Below are 26,600 nucleotides of genomic sequence, written 5' to 3' on the forward strand. Positions count from 1 at the left end.
TGAAAATTGTCTACTACAGCCCACAATTCAGGCTAATATTTTTGTGTAGCATTGAGGACGAGCTATATTGTTCAAGATCCTATCGTTTGGTTGAGGCATTAAACAATGGTTCCGGTTCCCTGCTCCACAGGTTCACGTGGATGTTAGTAACCCTATGGCAGAGCTGGATATTCTAATTAAATTTTTTTCCCCAATGGACCACAAAAATATTAAGACCACGTATAATGTTTGTGACCTGAAAACTTCTATTCTTTAAGTAGTAAACTGGTTTAATTAACTGGCTAATGAATCCATGGATTCGTCCAAAGTACAGCATATAAGATAGGGCAGTATTCGCTTTGAACCGTAATATGACATCAGCCTGGTCCAACAAGACCAATAACATCCACAACAGCAGTGCAACCAACTGAAGCAAATTGATATATAAAAACAAGGCTCTCGAATGGTCCAACAAAGGAATGCTGCAGGATTCAATGGGAACCCTCAAGATCTAATGTGCTGAAGTAACTCAGCGGGTCAGGCAGCATCTGTGGAACGAATAGATAGGCGACATTTCAAGTTCGGACCCTTCGTCAGTCTCTGAAAAATCTAAAGAAGAGTCGTGACCCAAAAGGTCACCCATTCATTCCTTCCACAGATGCTGCCTGACCCACTGAGTTACTCTAGCACTTTGTGTTTTACTCAAGTTCCATTTTGTTCCTTATGTCTCCCTCCGAATCTACACATTTTGAAGTTAATTTGATCGTCTGCAGCAGAAACTTGGAAAAATCCAATTTATTCTAAAATCCAGTTCTTTTCGCTGAATACAAAGCCTGTTTCATTAAAACAAGATACAAAGATCCTTCCGTGATGATAAAACTGAGGTGCCTTCATGCTGAAATAGCTTCAAACAATCTTCAAAAATTAGTCCAGCCAAGGAACATAGTATGCTTTTATGAAAAACTATTCTTAAAGGCCAAATCCTTATTGCAAAGCTTTATTGTTCAATTGCATTTCAGTTGATGTCAAAGCAAAAGTTCTAACTCCAATACCCATGCTGGAAAACGGGTGTGAAGGTACTTTTAGACGTATGACATTAGAGACTAACATGAACTCTAATTAAACTCCTTTATCCTTTGCTGCCAAGGCAACACAGACTTAGTCATGTTAAATCTAATTTTCATCGATGTAATTTTGCTCATCTGAGCCTAAGTTAATCTGACCGAGCAGACCAAACGGCCTTTAGTAACTGCATGACATAAGTATGAGAAATATTGCATGGATGTTGATTTTCTCCATAATATTATTGCAAAAAAGACAAAAAATTAATTCATAATAAGGACGACTTTAATGAAATTTCACAATAACCCAACCAGTTTAACTGTGGAGTATCCGCGGAGACTCTTGGCTTTTCTAAGAAAAACTAGGGCTAGTTTGATGAGAATGACTAAGAGAACAAAGATCTAATTAACTGCAAACATAAGGTTTTCCTGGTTTGGGTAGCTCCCACATTGCTCACGGGAAAACGAGCAGCTTTACAGGCATCTAAAATGAAAGGTGCAGCAGTAACCCTAAATAGATGGTGGATGAACTCATCTGCATATTATTGACATCACTGGCAAAGTAAAAGAACATCTCAGAGGGTCGCCATCTTGTCATGGTGGAGAAGTTTGTGTGTGCCTAAGATCCTGAGAGCAAAACCGTCTGGAGCTATGACCCTGTCGATGGGGCGGCTCCTGACAAAGTGCGGCCCAAGAAGAAGACCTTAACCGTGCACGAGGTGGAAGATGGTGGCTGGCCAGCAGGTGGAGCACTACAACAGCTGAGAAGGCGGAAAAAGGCTGCAGTAGGAAGAGACTCCCAACCGTGGTGGTGCCACATCATTGGACCCAGGTCTGCCTCTGTCAAGTTCCGTGTGGGGTGTGTCCAATTTCTCCACGTTAAAAGATGTCATGAAAAGGCATCCAGTTGGAGGAACATATCACCTGCACATCTCTTTGCAATAAGACTGTGGCTCCAGGATTGGCCTCTTCAGGCATCTCAAAACAGAAGGGACCCTTCAGAAAGACAATTATACTCGACTTTGAGTGATGACCACTGATGATGAAAGTAAAAGTAGTTCATTGAGGAGAAAAAAAACTAACGGCAATTCTACCGTTTGCCATTTGGTGGCGCTACGCTCTGGGTTTTTCACATAAATATAATTATTCTCAAGCATGTTTCTTTCTTAATAGCATGATACCAACCACAAAATTAAGCAGCATGGAAGACTGCACATTAAAAAAAAGCCATTGCACTGAATTCCCTTAGGTAGTAATCACGTCAATAGATCATACCACTGCAACTGATACATGGGGAGCACAATACTAATGTATAAACATTTTAAACACAGAACAACTCATCTAGCTCACTAGCTGGGTGCTTAATTTCTTTTCTGGCAACCTTCTCCCCATCTTTTCCTGGAGGCACTTTCAGTTATGGTTTTGTGTGTTTCATATGTATGCATGTTCACCTCTCAAGGAACTATTCGTCATAGATAACAATGTTTTAATTGTTCAGACAGCATTTGGTGTGGTCCTTCATATAAACATAAATCAAAAAGGGTTACTTTTGAAATATTAATGTGTCTTCTCTTCCCAATACTGGAGTGGACTTCCAGCATTTTATATTTTGATATTTAAAAATTTGGGAGGGGGCTGGTAGCTTTCAAAGAAATTAACATGGAGATGATTTTTAATATAAAGGATACAGAGATTAAGAAGTTTACAAAGAGAATTTCCAAATTCAGTATAATGGTGTACAAAGAATTTATCATTGAGGTAGCACTGCTTCAGGAATGCCACCAAAGTTCCACAAGTTGTCATAGTTGGCCATTCTTTATTTTTACTGCAATAAAGTGATTATGAGGTGTTTTGATAATGACAAGGTTTGAAAAAATAAGCCTGATCTAATGCACAAAGAATTTTAATATGTCATTTATGTGGAGGAAAAACTATGGCCTACCTTTTATTTACCCTGTTTACTGGTTCCCTCAATTGAAGTAGACACAAGTGACTGTAGACGCTGGTTGCCAAAAAAAAAGTGCTGGAACAACTTCGGTTCAAGCAACATTTCTGGAAGACATGGATAGGCGACCTATCTGGTTGAGTCCCTTGTACCCTTGTTCAGACTAATTGAGGTGCGGGGGAAGGGAGGGGGAGAAATTGAATTGAATCCAATAATTAACTAGAAGCTTGACTTGCTCCATTTTATAACTATATCATATTTTATCTTTTGCTACTTTAAAACAATTATTGTGCCAAAGTACAGTGCTTTCCAACTGCTCATTAATGTAAGGTGGTCCTGTTAAGACTATGCAAAATTTTCCAAATCTGCAATGACTTGACCTTAATTTACAGAATATCTCAATTTGGTTCTATTTTGCAAAACGGGGTTCAAATTGTCTAGATTCTAAAACAACTTTCTTATGATTGAAATTAAACCATATATCTGTCCATGTATCATATTTCAGTCTTCAATTTATACTGTGGGACAAATTAAGAAACTCCCCATTAGTAGTGTTTGCACACAATTTACTTAAATTCATTTGGTCAAAAATCACAACTACAAAATGATCACAAACTGTCATTGGAGGTAAAGATAACTAACCAAGCAGCCTTAATAAATGTGCATTATAACTTACAGTGTATTGGCAGGCTGAGAATAATCAGTCTGCCAAGTCTATGGCCACCAGATTCTATATATCAACTATATAACCCTTCTAATAAAGCACTCAACTATAAAAGACAGGCTGATAAGCCAGATCTTTAGCAGTTTATGTTGCAAAGTAAATTATGATGCTCCATGGCAATCCTCCAAAATAATTAGAACAAAAAAGGAGCAATTGGATCGTAGTGAACGAATGATGCACATTCCATTAATTAGGAAAAAATAAGCCTATTAAAACAGGAATGAGCTGGTTGACCCCCTCCAGCCTGTTCGTCCATATAATGACGTCCTGACTGATGTGCATCATACACCCTCCCTCACCCATCAGTTGGAGAGGTTTACCGGGCCCGCAGGATCATCAGTTGCCCCAGGAGAGGCCCGCAGGAGAGATTTTGACCCAAAGAGTCCACCGCAGTCTAGTATTCCTTAATACTTTAGTTTGCAAAAATCTATTAATTTCATAATATAATTAACCAGTTGATCTAGTTTCAATTACCATTTGTCTGAAGAAGGGTCTCGACCCAAAAAGTCACCCGTTCCTTCTCTCCAGAGATGCTGCCTGTCCCGCTCAGTTACTCCAGCATTTTGTGTCTATCTTCGGTTTAAACCAGCTTCTGCAGTTTCTTCCTACACCATTTGCAGGGGTGACTTCTGAACTTCTACTTAAAGAGAAACGTGGCAACTCTTGTATACTGCCTCAGAGTTATTTATTATCATATACTCTTGTACTTAAGTATGATTGTGCCAAATGTATAGTAGGATTGTTTCAGAATTGTATGCAAAAACATAATTTCATTGTATCTAGGTACATGTGACCATAAAGCGCCATTGAACCATTGATTTTTAATCTCAGATCTAAGAATCTATGAAGAATGGAAACAGTTTATCTCCATCTATCCCATCAGTTTTCCTCACTAACTTGAAAGGTTTAAAGTCATACCTTGATCTTTAAAACTGCAGGACAGCAATCCTAGTTTATATAACTAATCAAGGGGAAAATTACAGGGTTTGAGCTCCCACGGGCTGAAGACATGGAATTCAGTGTTATGGTGAAAAATGCATGGAACATAAGAGACTTTGGTCAGAAAAATAGACTATGAGGAGATGTTTTTAAACATATACTAAGTTACAGAGAAGACAATGTTGGAAAATATAAAAACAAGAAAGAGAACTCTCCATTTAAGATATTGGGAAATCTCTTTAATCCCTTGTTATTACCAGCAGGAATACTTGTTGATAACTGCACCAGATCAGATCAGAAATTAACCAAAGTCTATAAGCATGTAACATAGACCAGAACAGCACAGGAACACGTCCTTCAGCCCATCATATCTGCATCAGTCATGATGCCAATCTAAATGAGTCTGAAGAGGAGTCCCAATCCAAAACATCACCTTCATCTTCTCCAGAGATGCTACCTGACCCTCTGAGTTGCCCCAGCACAATGTGCCAATCTAAACTACAGACAAACTAAACTAACATCTCCCTATCCCTCCAATACCTGCCTGTTCATATATCTGTCCAAATGCCTCAAACATTGATATCACATTTAATTCTAACACTTCCCCAGCAGCATACTCTGTAAAAACATTGCTTCGAATATCTCTTTTAAACCTCTCCCACCCCCCCCCCCCCCCCTCGCACTTTAAGCCTTTGCCCGTAGTATTTGACATTTCCATGCTAGGATAAAGATTGTGAAAATCTACTATATCTGAGCTTTTCATAATTTGATATACTTCTATCAAGTCATCGTCACCCTCCAATGCATTGTCATAAAGCTATCAACAAGGAAACAGGTCCTTTGGACCAACTCATCCATGCTGATTACACTTCAATCCAGGAAACATTCTCGTGACCCTCTACTGTACCCTTTCCAAAGCCTCCACGTCCTTCCTCGACAAATGTGGCCGAATCAACATTTTATACAGCTGCCAACTTACCAACTTGTATATTCCTTTATATAGTTTAAGCGTTATAAAAATATGGACGATTATTTGTAAGTGAAATGTGTTATATTGATAAAGTTATTTCCATCCAGAGTTTCAGAGCTGATAGATTAAAGGAATGATAGGCAAGAGGGAATGGGTGACGTTTCGGGTCGAGATCCTTCTTCAGGCTGATGTCAGGGGGGCGGGACAAAGGAAGGATATAGGTGGAGACAGGAAGACTGTTGGAGAACTGGGAAGGGGGAGGGGGGGAGGAGGGAAAAAGAGAGCACAGAGGGGGAGCAGCGAGAGAGCATGTTGCTAAGCTCTGGTCAAAGAGAGGAGGAGAACTTCTTCAAAGTAGGCATACCTTGAGGAGAAGTCGCTGTGGAGCGGCAAGTAGTGTAGGAAAATAACTGCAGATGCTGGTACAAATCGAAGGTATTACAAAATACTGGAGTAACTCAGCAGGTCAGGCAGCATCTAGGAGAGAGGGAATAGGTGACGTTTCGGGTCGAGACCCTTCTTCAGACTGATGTCAGGGGGGCGGGACATCAGTCTGAAGAAGAGTCTTGACCCGAAACGTCACCCATTCCCTCTCTCCTAGATGCTGCCTGACCTGCTGAGTTACTCCAGCATTTTGTGATACCTAGGAATGATAGGCAATGTCACTTTGGGGGAATCAAATAGTCTTTGAATGAGCAGTATACAAAGTCAGAAGATTGACTCGGGGTCAGTTTAGATATCATGTCTACAAGTAGTTTAGTGCAGACTGCGATGGTGGTTGGAGAAATAAATTTGAGTCAGTGGACACAGAGTTTGTCTGTATACTGAAAATGGTAGTTTCAGTTTTCCCAGTATTTAACTGGAGGAAAGTACAGTTTCTCCAAAGCTGCATGTTGAACAAGCAGCTTTTAAAATTAAAGGGAAGAAATTGGTATGTCTGCTTAAGTGTTCAGACAAAATAATCCACAAAACATTTTAAACTTTGCTTCCTGCGTTAAGAGAAGACTTTGTTTCTGATTATGCCTTGGTAAAGTGCCTTGGGGCTGCCTTTACAGATGGATATAAAACATCTTGTGGAACACACAAAGAAAAATAGGGAGCCTTCCCGGTTTCCTGGCTAATACTAATCTTTCAACCAACACTGCTTATCGCATAGTTTTTTGGATCTCATCGAACAAATGCGATGTGCTGCTTTGCTTAAATTACAATGGTAACTATATTTCAAATGTAAATCATTAATTGTGAAGTGCTTTTGGACGCCATGATAACAGGAAAAGCCCTAATTAAATGCTAGTTATTTTTCAATTTAATGTTGAACTTTTAGATATATGAATTCTGGGAGCTAAAAAAATTACAGAAGTTAGCCTCTGGCAGTTTAATGCCACATTCTTAAGAATTCAAGGGCGAGAGCAGCCAATGGTTTTAAAAGCAAATCCCCCTCTCCTACTCAACTTGCACTTTGCTCTTCGAACTCTCTTTATTGCCTTCATATCAGTTGCTAAGCAACAAAGTGTAATTCACAATTTGGTTCATTGCACCAATCACAATGTGGTTTATTTTTAAAAGGAACAATCATTACCCAGTCCCCTGTGTGGTAGCCATGGATTGGTTAGTAAACTTAACCAAAAAATACATTTTTACTGAATTAAGTTTAAATAGCGCCCAGATCTATCAACCAGAGAATGTAGTTTTTGGCAAACTTAAAAGACTCTTAAAATTTGTTCAAAGGCAGTTGGAGATAAATGTAAGTTGTATGTTAATGGTTTAAAGAAAGATGTTTGCTGTCTTTCAAAGGCCAAATTAGATCAAAAACTACTATAGTTAAGATATTGCCATTTTGTATTCAGTCATGTATTTTTGTCATCATTCTATCTGTTTCAGATTGGAAATATTCCTTAAGAATTTAGTTAACTATCTGGATTTTCACAATGATTTAGGATACACCTTATTGTGTGGTAAAGCCAAGCAGGAGCAAGTCTAAGCTTCAGACTAACTTAGATCATAAATAGCAGAATTGAGAGCTGAGATACATTTTTCCATTAGTGCAATGGAAGACCTGTAAATTTCAAATTAACAACAGATATTGGCAGATTCTAAGGAGCCGGACTGTGCTGAAGGGCACAACAAAGCTTGGTGTAGCTACGCAAGGGTTCTATGGAGAAAGATTGTCAGTTTAGGGTCCTCTTACCATTGCACAATGAAGGACAAAGCCTTTGTAAAAAACTGTTGGGGAGTGTTAAGACATAGGACATCCTTCAAGAATTGTATGGATAGCAGGCAGTAATACAACGAGAACCAGTCTTCAAAAAAAACCTGATCAAACTACAATCATTAATCAATTCTGAAATTAAAAGGACAATTTTACAAACTGTATTGTCTACATTGCACAGACGGCTGACCTACAACAAAAGGCTACTCAAGTGATATGGTTTACAAATTGGCATAACCATAAGACATACTCATGTGCATCAGCCAAATGTGAGACAATGGGTGCATATTAATAGGCCTACATCAAACCAAGCATCAGACCCTTCAGCTCAGTTATTTGGCATCATTATGAAAGAGATCAAATAAGGTTTCAGACCAGACATATTTTGCCACTTTGCACATCAAACATGCTCATAGGCATATATGCTCTGTCTATTAAGAATTGAGCTATATGTGTACCCAGAAAATTAGCCGTCATAACACAAATATTTGGTGTCTGGGTCCTAAGTCCTCAGAACTGTGAATTACATTGTCCCAGAAAAAGGTGTTTAAACATCTGGAGGTGTTTGTTAAGTTAGTGTGCTCCCATTGTAGTCAAGCGAGTCAAGAGTGTTTTATTGTCATATCCCAGAGAGAACAATGAAATTCTTACTTGCAGCAGCACAACAGAATATGTAAACATAGTACACAAACATATACAGTAAACCTACATTTTAAAGGACCTCATTATAAAGGAATTAGGTTATAGAGGACCGATCCTGTTGCAGTTGTTTCAGTTGTTTCACGGAATGACCACTAGGTGGATGGTGTGAATGGTGTTTTTGAACCATGTTAGCTTGGTTTAGTTCAAAGATACAGCAATGGAGACACCAAGAGTGTGCCCACCAGCAATCACCCGTACAATAGTTCTATCCTACACACAAGGGAAAATTCACAGTGTGTAGGATAGAGCTACTGCAGTGGTTCTATCCTTCCTCCCATATTGCAAAGACAAAGACATTGTGACAGCAGACACAAAATGCTGGAGTAACTCAGTGGGTCAGGCAGCATCTCGGGAGAGAAGGAATGGGTGACGTTTCGGGTCGAGACCCTTCTTCAGATTGAAGTCAGGGGAGGGGGCGGGACAAGAATAGAATGTAGTTGGAGACAGGAAGACTAGTGGGTGAACTGGGAAGGGGGAAGGGATAGAGAAGGAAAGCAGGGACTATCTGAAGTTAGAGAAGTCAATGTTCATACTGCTGAGGTGTAAACAACCCAAACAAAATTTCACTCCGATATTGGAGGAGGCCGAGGACAGAAAGGTCAGATTGGGAATAAGAGGGGGAGTTGAAGTGCTGAGCCACCGGGAAATCAGGTAGGTTAAAACGGACTGAGTGGAGGTGTTCAGCGAAACGATCGCCGAGCCTGCGCTTGGTCTCGCCAATGTAGAAAAGCTGACACCTGGAACAGCGGATGCAATAGATGAGGTTGGAGGAGGTGCAGGTGAACCTCTGCCTCACATGGAATGACTGTTTGGGTCCTTGGATGGAGTCGACGGGGGAGGTAAAGGGACAGGTACTGCATCTCCTGCGGTTGCAGGGGAAAGTACGAGTGGACCAGGGAGTTTCGGAGGGAACAGTCTCTGCAGAAAGCAGAAAGAGGTGGAAATGGGAAGATGTGGCCTGTAGTGAGATCCTGTTGGAGGTGGCGAAAATATTCGAGGATATGTTGTATGCGACGGCTGATGGGGTGGAAGGGGGACTCTGTCCTTGTTAAGAATAGGGGGAGGGGAGCAAGAGCGGAGCTGCGGGATATTGAGGAGACCCTAGTGAGAGCCTCATCTATAATGGAAGAGGGGAACCCCCGTTTCCTGAAGAATTAGGACATCTCCAATGCCCTGGTATGGAACACCTCATCCTGGGCGCAGATGCGGTGTAGACGGTGGAATTGGGAGTAGGGGATAGTCTTTACAGGAAACAGGGTGGGTAGAAGTGTAATCAAGATAGCTATGGGAGTCAGTAGGTTTGTAATGGATCCTAGACATTGTGACAGCATTGGTTTCCCCCAGACATTGCGGCTCCTGCCCCCATCAGGTGGGTCCGTTGTGGAACTGTTGATTATGATCACAGCTTGCATACCATCAAGGAACAGACATAGACAGACATGAACTTCTGTGCGATGAGCCAAGTCTGAGGAAGATCTGCACAATGTCTGCTAACTGATGAGGTCAAAGCCTTTTATGAGATAAAAACTGGGCAAAAATACTAGTGGACACTTCTCTTGTATTCTGTTTACTTCACAAATGTTGAAGATCATGCCCACTGTGCAAGCAAATAAAAGGAATACACATTTTGAGTCGGCGAGCAGTTTAATTAGCAATTACTTGGGAACAGTGGAGGTGAGATCTCTTCCTATCTCGGTTCCCACATACTTTTCAGGCAGAGTACCAGTTACCACTAATGGGCTGTTGGCCTTCCTGCTACTTGCAGTAGAGATGTGTGGAAAGATAATATGAAAACCAGGACCACAGCCCTAATATTTTCTGTAAGTTATCAAAGACTGGTTCAAGTATGCAGGGCCCCAGTTACGACCAATTATAATTTAATTGAACAACATATTAGTAATAGCAAATTCTGGTCACCCCCAAATCCTCTAATGGGATCCATATCACAAGGAAGATGTCCTTGGCGAAACATTACATCCAAAGGATAATACATCTGACAACAGAACACATTGTTTAATGCTGCACTGAAGTGTGACCCCAGGTACTGTATTCAGTCCCTGGGGGCTGGGGTTTAAACTAAAATACTTTGGTGAGATGTGACAAGCAATGCTGTAAATGTGAGCCTTTGTGTGCGTGCCTTCAAACATGGTTTTTAATTCCAGCCAGCTGGAACAGGAAGTTGTAATGACAGGCTCGTTGTTTTTTTAATGTGGTTTTCAACTTTTAATTGCAACTATGGGGCTTAACATGTACAAGCTATTACAGAAGATTCAAATTAAACATGATTTAAATGTTAACAAATGCAGTGGAAATATCTGTACCATATGTGGTGCTCAAAGCATTCTTGATAAGGTTTTGTGACTATAAAATAGGTGATTTTGGCGATTTCTCCCTTGGGTTTGGTACCACAAACAACACTCAACAGATCATCTGACCATTGTCACACTGCTGCGTTTGGTTCTTCATAGTGTATATACTGATGCTGCATACCCGACATTACATCAGTGGCTACATTTTCAAGGTTCTTCATTAGTACAGCCCAAATTTACTGAAAATGCTTTGTAAATGGAAGTTAGTGTTTCTCTGTTTGTATACAACATTTTTTGGTAAATAAAGTATCCAGATTAGGCACATCAATGTCCAACAAATGAGTTGTGTACCAATCAGTTTTAATGAAAACTAGACCAAGTGGACCCGTTGGGCCCAAACCACTCCTGCATTGGTGCAGCACCCTCTCCTCCCCCCCTCCACCCCTTCCCCCCCACTCCCCCCTCCCCACCTTTTACCCCCCTCCCCTCTCTCCCTTCCCCTCCCCTCTCCCTCCCTCTCGCCCTCCCCCACTTCCCTCTTCCCCCCCGTCCCCCTCCCCACTAGTTCTACCTCCTGAATTGGTGCAGCACCCTCTCCTCCCCTACTCCCTCCTCCCCTACTCCCTCCTCCGCCAGAATAACATGAGAATTTACCTCTTATTCCTCAAGGGTTCCACTGATAATTTACTTTTCAATGAACAAGTAGGTAAAGACTATTGTTGAACAGGTCATCCAAAAATTGTCACTTATGAAAAAGCAGTAATTTTGGTCAAAATTGAAGCGTCAGTGCAGAACCAAGCCCTGTTGTTTTGCCCAAACCTTCTGATTCAGAGAGTAAACCCCAACACTCCTGATCTTTGGGAATCTGGTGCATAAAGGAGAAGCCTAATGAGGGATGTTTTCATTGGTTAGCTCCTACGACTGACTGTGTTTACATATCCACGCAGAGGGTAGTCCAAAGGTGAGTCCATTGTACTCACCAGAGCCTTTCCAACGTTGGATTCATGCCTGGAGAAGGACCACGAGGTATTTTCAGTACACTCGAGGCCCTTTGTGCCTGCTGAACACTCTAATAGTTGGAAGATATACTGCACAAGATGGGCAAATTTGGCTTTGTTGTTTTTAAATAAAGTTATTTTGAAACCAAACCGAGCGAAAACATCAAAAAAGTGTGGGTACAATGGAAAGATTAAAGGGGAAAAAGGCCAACTGCATAAACCTAATGGTGCAAAGGTGTGCATATAAATGTTAAGGTGAGAATGACTGAAGTTGCCTGCAAGCCCTCCACTGTTGGAGGCAAATTGTTGCTGGTTGAATATGGAGGCAACGTATTTTTAAACTTCAAAATAATGAAGGGCATCAGATGTTAGTAAAAACAGATCTTGATATCTACAAAATTTTATTTCATCGGGTACTGAACCTGTAAGACAGAGGGAAAGAAGAGTAAGAAAATGAGGAGGAAAAACCAGAGGTGCATTGTAAGCAAACACATCCTCCTGCTCAAATCATGTTAAAGCTAAACATTGTTTTACAAAGCAGTTTCCACCTGTACAAATCAAATTGCAAATCTTGAAATTTTATGTCAAAACATATAGAAACATAGAAAATAGGTGCAGGAGTAGGCCATTCGGCCCTTCGAGCCAGCACCATCATTCAATATGATCATGGCTGATCATCCAAAATCAGTACCCCGTCCCAGCTTTTTCCCCATTTCCCTTGATTCCATTAGCAGTAAGAGCTAAATCTAACTATCTCCTGAACACATCCAGTGAATCGGCCTCCACTGCCATCTGTGGCAGAGAATTCCACAGATTCACAACTCTCTGGGTGAAAAAGTTCTTCCTCATCTCAGTATGATATATCAGGTAAGTCATTTTCTTAACAAAAATGGGCTACTGACAATGTGATAAAGATTTAGCATTTTAAAAACACAAATCACAATTCAAAAGATCACATAATATTCAACCAATCAGCAGTACCCTTACCCGTCAACACTTCATTCACTGAACCAATAAAACAGCATCCAGAGCAACATGACACCCACAGGTAAGACAAAGAAACCACCTGCTGTTAACCTCAAAGTCACAAAGAAAACTTTGCAAACTACTCCTCAGTGTTGACAGAAACCAGCTTTGACTCTTCACGCACCAGTACTTATTAAAAATGTGCTAGTTTTTGCCTCACAAACTTGAAATCCATTTGCATGTTCTCAAAGCTTTTACAGAGCAGACCTGAGTCGTGAATAGACAAGGTGTTCATATTACTTTTCTGTGAGCTATTTTTATACAGGTATTAACATCATCATCATCATATATCTACAGCCGGAAACAGGCCTTTTCGGCCCTCCAAGTCCGTGCCAAACATGTTTCTTTCAAAGGGGTATCATGCTTGCAGAAAAAATGTGTACAACATGGATATATTAAGAATTTGTACAGAAAACCTACGCGTGGAGATTTTTATGCTCCGGGATCATTATTGGCAAATTCACATTTAAAGTAATTCTTCATTATGAAAAATAGGAATCTCAGCTGTGCAGATACCTCGAGAGTCTGTGGAGTCAGTTTTAACCCTTGAGGTACTTACAATTTTAAGAGGTGAATCGAGAGGTAGATAATCATGTTCTCTGGTAGCTTGGTAGACACTAAAATCTGTAAGGAAACTAAGTGCCTTATTTCTCCAATTATTTTTATTTTAAGTTATGTTGGCCAGAACTCAGAATTTCTGCCAGGACGAAGTCAAGAAGTACGGTATTCTGCATGTAATCGCCCGTCTGCTTTCAGGTGTCACCTCAAGAAGCCTTCCAATCCTACCTCACTCTCATCATGGCCCCAAGTAAATAAGGGAGCCCAGGTGTTATTTGTGGAACCAGGGATTGTTTCTGTTGTGACACTGTGCCAGCTATGGTATGATTCCAGAAGTTCCAAGCTTAAAGTTGGTGTAGGTTACTTCTGATGTTCCAGCAGCTTTTAATCTGATTTTTAACATCTGTCTCTGCCACACTATTTTATTCAGATACGTTACTTGGCATGCCAGGTGTAGCAGAAATATGCATCAATAACATTGGAGGAGGGGAGATAAGTAACTACACTCTGTAATTCAGAGAATGAAATGGCTCCACCTACCACACAGGTTTTTATTAATTCTATTTCTGGAGGCATCTGCCACTCATAACACAAGCTTATTTTGTGGAATTCTCAGACAGGGCCACATTCAGATGTATGGTTCACGTATGTGTAATCTAGGGGATTAATGACATGTCTCTCAAGTGTGATCTAATGACGGGGTGTCTATCCACAAATCTGCATTTTGTTCTTGCAGAGTGCAATGTCTACTCCATTGTTCCAGTTAAATGAAAATAAGCAAGTTCAGCTCAGGTTTAGTTTACGCAGGGAGAGGCATTTGGTTACACATAATTTTAAAGACATATGGTTTCAAGATTCTGTGATTTGCAAGTTGGATTGTTTACACAAGAATAAATATAACACTGGGAAAACAGAGGCCATTTGTGCTCAAGAAATGTAAAAGTCCCCAAAGATTGGGTTTGGTTCATTCTTGAACAAACACAAATATGGATTATTTTAGATGACAAATGTGATTGCACTGCCTCCACACGGTGAAATTCGTTTAGTTGATCACAGATAAATCCTTAACTGCTTTCATCAAAATAAACACATCAATTGAAGTAACAATAAACTTACAATGCAAAATGAATAATTTACAGAATTAATTGCTGATAATAATAATTGACATTTAATTTTACTCAAGTTACATTCCCCTGTTAATGTTTTTATTAATGGTGCCTCAGCATAGGTCATACAAGCTTGTTAAGCATTCATCCACAACAGTGACAACATTTTTTGGTTACACAAACTACATTTTGAGGATAAAAAGTGATTATAAAACACCGAGTGGGAATGGGCTGGAATTAACTGAATCTGCCCTAACTTTACCATTTGACTTAAGTTTGTAATATCTGCCCTGATTCCATCTAATTCCATATGTAAGGTACAATGAACTCAAGAGGCACTATTTATTAAAGGGTTAGTTAAGTAAAACACAATCTACTCAGTTTTATTTACTGATCGTATATATATATATATATATATATATATATGAGGATTGATAACAATTAATATTTCAGTCATTAAAATTGGAAGCTATTGTAGATTACAACCACTGCTACGTAAAGGGAATTAACAAATTAACAAATTGCCTTTCAAATAAGAAATACCTGAGAAATTTGTAGTGTGATCCCAAAATGCAATCTTTCCTTTCACCCTTTCCTTGGAATTACATGGCAGCCAATATTCATTTGGTAAAATCAACGTTAACAGATCAGATTTTTAGCTTTGGTGCTTTGCTAACACTGAAATTGCGCTGACTGGTACTTTCTCAAAAGTCTGCCATTGGCTGCCTAAAAGTGGGCCTGCTCACACTTTCTCAGAAGCTTGCCACTGAACAGATCTCGAGACAGCTTAAACCAATAGTCTATTGCTAACAATACACCTCAGGATGCTGAACATGGTCAATGCATTGCACTCCAAATCCAAAATTCAGTCCAGTGAATGGAATGGTGTATTTATTAGTACTACATGGTACATTTAGAACCACTAACCAGTGATAAATTTCTTGGCAGGCATCTTTCCAATTCAAATTAGGGCTATACCGACAAAAGAGGGAAGCGTACTTGCAAGGCCAGAGCTTGCATCGCAGATACTCCAATAATGGTCGTGTCATCCCATCAGAAAATGGGAAAAAAGCATTTTTATTTGGTGTCATCATACACAGCAATATTCCTTTTGGCTCTTCAAAAAAATGCTAACTGGACCTTATGCCTCAGACACCTCAAACCCACTTTCTAATCAAAGGCCTGCAGGCCTCTGCTGGTATCATTGTCAGGCAGAGTCTTAAAGATCGAAGAGCTGTTAACTATATCAAGGGCCTCACTTGAGGACTGTAGAACAATAAACATTGAAAGGACACCTGACATGACCAACTGTCTCCATCCTTTTTAAGTGGCCAGCAAGCATGCCTTATTGGTCTCCCACACTGGAATACAACTTCACACTGGAATAACTTCTAACCCAGTATACAACAGCATAAATTGAAAAAAAATCCTATGCGAAACCCATCTGGTATCTTTTGAACTTAACATGATATACATTTGTTTATACTTTGAAAAGTAAATCAAATGGTCTTTGGCAATAAAAGGTGAAGTCATGTTTATTAATATAATAGTTCTGATTCCTACCTTAGTTCCATAAATTGTTATGATCCTGTCGCACAGTTTTTCAGTGAAGGCCATCATAGTGAAAGCTGCTGTCACTCCTCCCTCAAACTCCATATTCACAACCTGGCAGAAAGGTTCACTTTGTGAGAATTCAGTAATCAAACTACAGAACTGAACCATTGTGACCGAGTTTCAGTTCTTTCCAGTTGTGCTTCACAACACTTTCTCACTGCCTCATTTACATTATGAAGAAGAACAGATCTGCTGTATCTCATTTAAATGGATAGTTTATTGCTATGATGTGACACAGCTATTATGTAAGGCCTGTAAGAAACCTTTGCAACCCTTGCCCTCAATGGGTGCTGAACGGGTCATAACTTGTATGATGGAATTGCGTAAAACATTTGAATGAGAAAAATATCAAAGAATAAAGAGGAGATAAATAGGATTAGTTTAGGTAATTCCAAGATACCAACATGGCACTTTCAATGATGGTGATGACATGAAATTGCCTCCTCTGCAGAGGTTTTGATAGCTCTAAATTTTTATGCACTACAGATAGAAAATATGGAATGATCCTGTACTATAGTTATATTTATTATTTGCTCTATTATAAAATTCAAGTAAAAGTACTAATGAATGAGTAATGCAGTTACCTGATGGGTGACAACATCATTGTCACATTCGTACACACATCTTCCATAAGGTCCTTCACAAAGTGCCTTAGTAACCGTCTCAATATCAACATCAGCGCCTTCGCAGATAGTCGAGGTAGGCCATCCTTTGTGACCCTGCTCAATGGAAACAAGCAGAATCCTTAATAACCATTTCCTCATCATCGTCAACAGCACCACAATTGCCAGGACCCACACTGTCAAACTCTGGAGATCAGACATGATCCTGAGCCTGAATATTTCAACAAAGGCCACAAGATCAAACCAGTGGCTGGATAATCTGTAACGAGTGGCACATCTCTTGACGTCTCACTGCCTCTCCCAATCAATGAGGCTTAACTTAGGAGTTTGATCATCCAATACCATTTGTTTAGACGGGTGCAGCATTCAAGAAGCTTGACACATCTACGACTGAGCAAATTGGTTCGGATTGCTTGGATGTGGAATGTATGATCTGCAGGTTGCTCTGCAACCACAAACTAGATGTGAATAAGAAATTCAATGACATATGCAGGTAATTAGTAATCGGTGTGGGTGCCATGTAACAGCATTTAATTATTTGAAATTCCTAATGGAATAGCCATCATCTATTTTTTAAAGGCGTTACCTCAAAACAAACTTTAACCAAAAATGAAAAAAAAAACTTGGTGACAAGAAAAGGAATAGAATAACAGCCTTTCCAGTAAACCCAAGAATTTTCAGAAGCAACATAATAAAAGGTACAAAAGACAAAAAACACAGGTTTAAAACAACACATCATCCATCAGTAAGAAATCTGCTTGAAATCCAGAACCATTCCCCTAGAATCAGAGAGCCAAACATCACAGACTCCAGTTTGCAGTTTTTATGAATAAGGCTAGTACTTCGGATGAAGTCTCGTTGACGCAAAATGAAAAAATGCAGGCCCGTGCCCCGATCCAGGCTGCTTAAATGGGGATTTAAATATTCTAATAAAAGGCTCCTCATGCGGACACCACAGGAACACTGCCCCACTTAGAGTGCAGAATGTGATACATTTACACTGACTATTAAAGGCTGATTTTTAGACAGATGCAGACCACCTTTACTGCTGCCAACCAAACAAGGTATTGTTTCATTTGTTGTAAATTTGAAAAGACTGAATAAAGAGAGCTGACTGACCTGCTGGTCCTGCATTGAAAGTGATTTAATACAGTATGTTATCTGACACAAGGCAAAAACTGTGTTTAAACAAAGTTTGGAGCCCTGCTAATTGGATCATATAATTTCCTTTTTGGCTTTTCTATCCTATCAGGTTTGCTCTTTAAGCTGCAGTCCACCTGGTAGAAATAGTGCCAGGCTTCTACAATGTGGTAGTAAAGAGGCAGGCTTCACTGCCGGCCGCCTGAGCTTCACCAGATGTCCTCTTATACTGGCACAGACAGATCGGTCATGCTCAGCAGCTGCATGATGAGCATCCCCTTGCTCTCCTGGCAGAAGGCATGGGCTTTTGTGCTACTCTGTTGAAGCCCTGGCCTTTTGCTCTCCCATTTAGTTTTCTTTTTAATGTCCATTTGTCATTCATGCAGTATTAAGAGGCCTGCACAACTTTAATGAGCAGATGGCCACATTTGTGTAGCCTGTAAAAACTTTGAACAAAGAAGTTCTTAATTGTATGACCTTTATATTATTAGTCTGACAAAGGCAAACCGTTTCGCCCTGGTTACAGATTTATTCCTGTGCTTTTGTTATACTGCTGTTAGTTACTCATGTAGCTGTGATTCTGAAAGCTAGCTGCACTAGTTAAAAAATGCATACTGACAAAGAGACAGTTTTATCAAGATTGAGGGATGGTTTTGGATACCTGTACCTCAGTCAGTATCGCCATTCACATTCATGACAACTATATATCTGCATTCAGTAGATATTAACTAACTCAATGTAGGACGTAACTGAACCAAACAGCTAAGGAAGGTTTGCTTCCTGATTTGCATTGATCTGGCTTATCTCAGTAAGCAATATACCTGAGCATTTAAGTGGGCTACAGAGATGAAAATTAGGCAGGAACCCTGCACCTGATTATTACCAATGAATCCTGTTTCGAAGTTGAATGTCAAATAAGGACAGGGTTAGGCTCATTGTGAGGCCTTGGCAGGACAGAATAGCTTGCTGACACTCAGCATCAAGTATCACATGCAAAGAATGGCTAAGTAGGTCAAGTACCAGAGGTCAACCTGTGCCAAACAATATGTTCCTGCCCATCAGTTAGCTGCATCAAATCAGGAGGGGAGATAAAATGAAGCCTAAAAGAATATATTTTTTGACCCTCGTGAGTCTGACCATAGCTCACTTGCCACTTTGTTATTTATGACATTATTGTATTCTTATGTTAATTACAATTCTAATTACACAGGCCTGTCCCAACTATCACCTGCTTGTGCTGCTCAATTTCCTGAGTGAGAACAGGGACTATCTGGAAGGGTATCGAGTCATACAGATAATAATTCACCGATTTAATCGTTTGCCTGGGCTAAGTTAACTAATCTCAGATTGGGGAACAAGAACTGACTTTCTCATGCACAGGCAGCTGAAGAAAAAGTAAATTACAAGTAATATGATGCTGGATGCAGCCAGAATATATATATATATATATATATATATATATATATATTACATTTTGGTGCTCTGGAAGAGTGGGGCAATTGATAAATTAGGTGGTGCATCAGAAACCTGGAAGTTCATGTCATACAAATGGTGCCGTTTTGATCCAGCCACCGTATGATCATTTCATTTCCAGTCCTTGATCGTTTAGGCTGAGTGGGTCTATGGATAGCACACGCAATTCAATTTCTATTTCACAATTTAAAGGGATCTGCAAACATCATATTTGGATTCTGACATTAGGAAATTGGGTGCCAAAAAGCCAAGGCCAGAAGCTGTAAGGAAATCACAGAAACACAAAAACCAGGAGGTTTTAGCAGATTCAAAAAGGCAAAAGACTTGCATTGCAGCGGTGCACCACTATTTTATTCCAAATTGTCCAATGGCTAAGAATGGGAGTAAGGGAATAAGACCCCAATACTATGATGCTTCATAGGTGGGAAGAGACACAAGGGTGGTTCTGATGTGAGAGTGGAGGAGAAATGCCAGACACCTTTGAATTGATGATCAGCACGGGATTGCATTGAGGATATGGGGTGGGAGTGGAGTAGTTTTGGAGATTGAAACTTCCAGCAGGTGCTTTACCAGATTGTGGGTTGCAGAGGCATGTGAGCTTAGGGGATGGTGAGAGTGGTGATGGTACCCGAGCGTTCCAAAGCAAGTGAGTAACTAACCTGACAGAATCTCTTGTCTGACACATCTGGGCAAACTATGTTGTGCCAGGAATAACTGAAATAACATTGCAATGACATGATCCCATGTGCTTCTCCCACGGATGCTGCATTTGTCTCACACAAAAGTACCCGGAGACACGAAACAGCCCAGAAGTGGATGTTATTGTATTTTGCAGAAGAGAAAAATATCATTGTTCAATTGCCTAATTCTAAAAAAAACACTTTCATACATTTTGAATTTCTAGTCAAAAATTCAGCTGAGAGGAAGGAGAATCTACCAGAAATACAAAGACATGACTAGAAGCCATCACTTTAGTAAAGAGGAGGCGTCTGGTTTCTTCAGATCCTTGATTCAACACAAAAACAATTCAGTGACTTCATCACATAGAGGTACGCATAGTGACAAGTTCAGTTACATCTTTTTGCATTCCAACATCTTCGTCACACTACTCTCACACATCAATCCTCTGACCACCTCCTCTTGGAGGTACATTTATCCATCTGTTAATGTACATCCTCATCTATTAAGCCAGCACTGTAGTAACCTCATCTTAATGCAATTTCATGCTCTCCATCCATCTGTTCAACACATGCCATTCACACTTTTAATTCATCATTCAGAACCTGCAGAAAGACAAAATCAACCACTCCTCCTTCTCAGAGGTCACTCTGAGGACACTGTCTAAGAACTCATATCTAGAACTTTAGAAGTCAGATACTTTAGTGCCTCAGGCGAGAACTGCAGTTTGAGTTTAACATATGGCAAAGAGAAAACTGCTCTTGGCGAGGCACAGAATCTCACAAATCGGGCTGCTGATGAACAGGATACTTCTGGATCAACAGTAAGGGAGACCGAATGCACTGGCAAGCATCCTAGTCACAACATGTACACTTCCAGACAGACTGGCGGAATCTGCCATGAGCATGAATGGTATGTTGCTGGAGGCCTTTGCTATGATATCTACTTCTACGAAGGGAATGGCCACTTGCACAAAAGATCAACTTAAATTCGTCAGAGGGACATGGAAGTGGGGATTCTGACTCAAATGCTCCCATCTTATGCACTGGTGGCCAAAATATTAAGGGCATTAGCCAAGAGCATCTCAGCCATCAGAGCAGGAATCTGAAAAGACTGCCACTAGCTCAGCTCGATTGAAGCCACATGAGTTAGTCATGTAGGATTTCTTAGAAATAAATGTAAGTAGTACTTCTTGTACAATGTTAGATTGTTAAGTTTCTGTTATTTTTACTCAAATATTATTCTTTGACTCCACCTATAGATCTTGCACATTTTTGGTTAGAGCTTGGCAAGTGACCTTTTAACTTGTGTGGAATGCAGAGACTTGAACAACCAGGGACTGTGCAATCGTAGGTAAGTGATTGTAAGAATCAGTATGGGGACAGTGGTAGGAATGAAGTCAGCTTGGCACCTAAATTTCAAATTGATTTCCTGATGTAGCCTTTGAACTTAAACAATGCATGTACAAAGTCCCCATTGCAATGCTTGGTAATCTTCCTCCTGCTAATCCTCTGACGAGGTTCTGTGCCCTAAACTGGTGTCCCCTATTGGACTACGTTTCATGCTCTGCCATGTCTTCCATGCCTTCAAGTACAATTTGCCAATCAGCAAAAGAATCAGTAAATGATTTGCCATTCATTAAAGAATCAGAAAAGGTACACTGTCCCAGGACAATTGTGTGGAAATAACTTTGCCACAGCATCCACGGGAAGTCCTTCAGTTGATGAACATGCCTATGTAATCTGGGATTGTTGGTGATGGAAAATCAAGCATTCACTCATTATGACAATCTTCATCACAATTAAGTGTTGATAAAACTCTGACAATCAATGATCAACCATTTGCCTTTATACATTTCTGTGCCATCAACTTCGATATTCTGCAACTGTCTCTGGCACTGCATTGTAATATTCAGGGACCACAGAGGTTGGCATAATGTCGGGTCCAAAAGATCTTGCTCCAGTGGGCTGAAAATGTTTGCTAATAATTGATATAAAAACCTCCGCTTCCCAAATAATGGAGTTTATGCCTTGAGTAAGAGGTGCATCTCTCCTCCCCTTTACAGTTAGAGGTAAATGAGGAGCACCTTATTGCTGTACCCAAGGCTGTGATGTTAATCATACTGTTTCCTTCAATTGATGCAATGGCTCACAATTGGTCACCTCTAAAATTTGCACACAGGACCATAAACTTTACAAACTTGAGTCTGATTTTTACAAAGTTTATTCTGAGGTTTTCTAAACAACATTTTCACCACCACCACAATATCTGTGAACAGAATCCTTCATTGAACCACACAAGCAAATTGTTGTGAGAGTGCTTTCATTCTCAGATTTGCCTGTTACATGTTCAACTCCAATGCCACTACACTTCTTCTTCAATTTGCGGGCAAAATTCTGTGCAGTGTTTAATGTGTAGAAATTAGAAACTTGACCCTGCTGAGGGAACTGTTCAGATTCAGCCTCGTATGCTTGGGCTAAATGCAAAATTTAGCCGGCTAGGAATGGCTTGTTGAAGTAGTGTTCTTTAAGGTGTATCTGTCCTCCAAGTCGCTTTTAAATCCAGTCGCATAGAGAAGTTCTTATCCAAACGATAAAAATCTAATTTTAGTCCTACCCTTGTTACCTCTCCCCATCACCCCAAGAAGTCCTGCAGGCATTCTGCAGAATTCTAGTACAGTATCTTTTATCTGCTTATTTGCTTTTAAATCTACTCACATTCTTGACAGCTTCCAGGTAAAGTTTCTTGGCAGAATATGGACAGCTCTGCTCCACAGCACAATCCAAGCATCGAGAAGCAGCGCCCCGAGGCTGGATAGAAGAAGGAAAATCTTTAGTTTATAAATGCACTTACATTATAGCACAGGAAGTTAACAACATATAATTCAGCAATATTTGTTTATGACCGCAGTAAATGGAACATGATAAAATATAGTGGCCTGGAAACTGCTTTACATAGTGCAATGTCTTAATTCATAGCAAGTGAATTTTATATAAACTCCTATAATAGTTGGGCAGTTGATTAACTTCAATCTAGACTCTCCGTGCATATGATGTGAGCATTCACACAAGCCAATAGGAATGTGTTGTGTGTCAAATAGTTGCAAAGACAAAGGCATAAATTAACTTACAAATGGCACAGGCCAGAAGCAAGTGTGCATAAACAGGTGAGTTGAAGACTGCTGTGGTATTAGTTACAATCGGACCTTAACAGATCATTTTCTATGAAATCTGAGGCATGAATCTTCTTCCAGCTAGGTTTGAATTCTTATTGTCCATTCCTACCAGCCATTTCTCACTGTTCCCGCTCATACGTCTGAACAATCCCTGCCTGTGCCCCAAATTGTGTCTGTGACCAAATCCCTCACTCAGCCTCCACCCTAACTGTGCAATTTCTAAGTAATAAATTGCCTTTAATTTTCAATAGCCTTACTGATAATGATACATAAATGTACCAACTGGAAGACCCAAACTTTGTTGTAAGATCCCTGCTGACATCAGCTCAGGTGTCAATATAAACACCAGAATTTGCATCAGCACTGCTAGATAAGTAAACAAAGAAATAAACTAGGATTGCTTTCTTTTATTCATATAACCATATAACAACTACAGCACGGAAACAGGCCCGTTCGGCCCTACCAGTCCACGCCGACCACTCTCTCTGACCTAGTCTCATCTACCTGCTCTCAGACCATAACCCTCTAATCCCCTCTTATCCATATACCTATCCAATTTACTCTTAAATAATAAAATCGAGCCTGCCTCCACCACTTCCACCGGAAGCCCATTCCATACAGCCACCACCCTCTGAGTAAAGAAGTTACCCCTCATGTTACCCCTAAACTTTTGTCCCTCAATTCTAAAGCTATGTCCCCTTGTTGGAATCTTCCCCACTCTTAAAGGGAAAAGCCTACCCACGTCAACTCTGTCCGTCCCTCTTAAAATTTTAAAAACCTCTATCAAGTCCCCGCTCAACCTTCTACGCTCCAAAGAATAAAGACCCAACCTGTTCAACCTCTCTCTGTAGCTTAAGTGCTGAAACCCAGGCAACATTCTAGTAAATCTCCTCTGTACCCTCTCCATTTTGTCGACATCCTTCCTATAATTTGGCGACCAGAACTGCACACCATACTCCAGATTCGGCCTCACCAATGCCCTGTACAATTTTAACATTACATCCCAACTTCTATATTCGATGCTCTGATTTATAAAGGCAAGCATACCAAACGCCTTCTTCACCACCCTATCCACATGAGATTCCACCTTCAGGGAACAATGCACAGTTATTCCCAGATCCCTCTGTTCCACTGCATTCCTTAATTCCCTACCATTTACCCTGTACGTCCTATTTTGATTTGTCCTACCAAAATGCAGCACCTCACACTTATCAGCATTAAACTCCATCTGTCATCTTTCAGCCCACCCTTCCAAAAGGCCCAAGTCTCTCTGTAGACTTTGAAACTCTACTTCATTATTAACTACACCACCTATCTTAGTATCATCTGCATATTTTCATGGACTTGAAGTCAGGTAATTGGCAAAAAGATTCAAAGAAAAGTTAATCATCATTTGAAACACAGAACAAAGAACAGAAGGAAAGAGACCAATGGGATTTTTCTGCAGGGAACTGATTGGCTGAATGGTCTTCTCTTGTGTGATAAGTACACAAATAAATGTAAATGCGGACAAAGGATGAGAATAACACTGGGATCAGCTGTGATGCCTCTCATAAGGAAAAAAAAGGAATAATTCACACTCTAATGGAATGCACGTAATGTACAAACACCTAATTGTGCTAAATCGTGTATAAAGTGATTTGGGGGTTTCCTATTCAATTTTATTATAAGGCTTTCACAAGGGATTAATCTGACCAAAATCAGATTTTAAAAGTTTGACTCAGCAAGATAGCACTGTGGAGGCAAGTCCTTCTTCTGAAGGGTCTCGACCCGAGACGTCACCCATTCCTTCTATCCAGAGATGCTGTCCGTCGAGCTGAGTTACTCCAGCATTTTGTGCCTATCTTCAGTGTAAACCAGCATCTGAAGTTCCTTCCTACACATTCAGTTCAGCTGTCTTGCTTCTTCCATCCAGAAATGCAACACAACAGCTTCCCCAGAGACTCATTTTATCTACGTAATAACTGAGTATTTTATCTACGTAATAACTGAGATTGTATTTTGTGAACTGCCCAAATTATTGATTCTCTTGAAATCAATTTCCTGTCTCTGTAGCATTGTGATATGTTTGATGGATTTATCCAACAGGACATGTGTATGAAAAGCAGGATCACTACAAGTAGAGGAAGCCATGAAGCTAAGGAATTACTCTTGAAGAGCAGCCACTAACACATGCCAAATGGCTTCCTTCCACACTGTAAACTTTCATTATGTTTCATGCAAGTGCGGAAGTAACTCAGCGGGTCAGACAGTACGTCTGGGGAACATAGACAGGTGACGTTTCAGGTTGGATCCTTCTTTAGACTTTAGTTTTAGAATGTGTGAGAAACAGGTGTGCTACTTGACAACATTGTCTTACAATTACCACTAACCTTATTTTCTTTGGTAAAATGTGAGAGTGATCCAAATGATGAAACTTTGATGCACCTTAAAAAGAAATTTAAACAGATTACAGAAATGTAACCTTGTATTTTCACTTCGCACATCCAAGTAGATTGATATGATTTTCAGTAGTTTGCTAATCTAGTTGCCTAAATCAGCAATCCAGATAAACGTAGGTTCAAATTCCACCATGGAAGAATGAATTATTTAAAGTATTTATTCACGAGGTATGGGTATCACTGACAGAAGCCAACATTTATTGTTTAATTGAACACATTATTTTTTTTAAAGCCTGGTAATAATGTAGGATTGGTTGCAGCACAAAACTATCATTAAAAGCCCAACAGGTCCAATATCTCAATAGAAATTTGCCATCTACAGTATTAACAGTCTAGCCCGTAGAAGTGATCTCGGGTACTGTTGGTGAATTGTTTGCACGTTCTCTCTATGACAGTGTGGCTTTCCTCCACATGATCTGGTTTCGCCACACACTCGGCATACAAACTGGTAGGCTAATTGGTTACTGTAAATTACCCTTCAGATTGGGCAAAAGGAATCAAAGGTGGAGTTAATGGGCATGTCTGAAAGAAAACGAGAACGTTGATGGGCATATGTGAGATAGAACAAATTGACTGGTTACAGAGAAATAAATATAAGGAAGATCAAATAGATTGCTCCTCTGAGGGCCAGCATGAACCAGATGGGCTCAATGGCCTAATTCTTTGTCATTACAAGTACTTGGTAGGTATATGTTTCTATTCTAACACCAAAGTGGTTGGCCATTAAGTGTCCTTAGTTGTTAGAAAGAGTTCAATATCCAGTCCAGCCTTTACAATCTTCTCTGGGCAAGTGGGAATGCCAGGCCCATGCACCCATCCCGAGATGAATAATTGGGAATCAATCTGAAAGGTGCAGACAATGCTGACACTGAATCCATGAAGAATTGGAGCAGAAACTATCACCATTGATAGCTAAAGTTTCAGAATGTG

General features: G+C 40.1%; 1 protein-coding gene across 4 annotated transcripts in view; it reads right to left on the reverse strand.

Annotated features, from left to right (window-relative positions):
* LOC144608076 (putative oxidoreductase YteT) overlaps nucleotides 1–26,600 on the reverse strand; it is a 116,362-nt gene that overhangs the window by 37,723 nt on the left and 52,039 nt on the right. For all 4 annotated transcript variants that reach the window (XM_078425373.1, XM_078425371.1, XM_078425372.1 and 1 more), the window contains 4 exons: nucleotides 25,602–25,656; nucleotides 22,772–22,864; nucleotides 16,725–16,859; nucleotides 16,090–16,191 (listed from right to left, as the gene is read on the reverse strand). In XM_078425373.1, coding sequence (XP_078281499.1) covers nucleotides 16,090–16,191; nucleotides 16,725–16,859; nucleotides 22,772–22,864; nucleotides 25,602–25,656 — 385 coding nt within the window. The remainder of the gene's footprint in view (nucleotides 1–16,089; nucleotides 16,192–16,724; nucleotides 16,860–22,771; nucleotides 22,865–25,601; nucleotides 25,657–26,600) is intronic.

Source organism: Rhinoraja longicauda, chromosome 30 (genome assembly GCF_053455715.1).
Source record: "Rhinoraja longicauda isolate Sanriku21f chromosome 30, sRhiLon1.1, whole genome shotgun sequence".
Classification (NCBI taxonomy): Eukaryota; Metazoa; Chordata; class Chondrichthyes; order Rajiformes; family Arhynchobatidae; genus Rhinoraja; species Rhinoraja longicauda.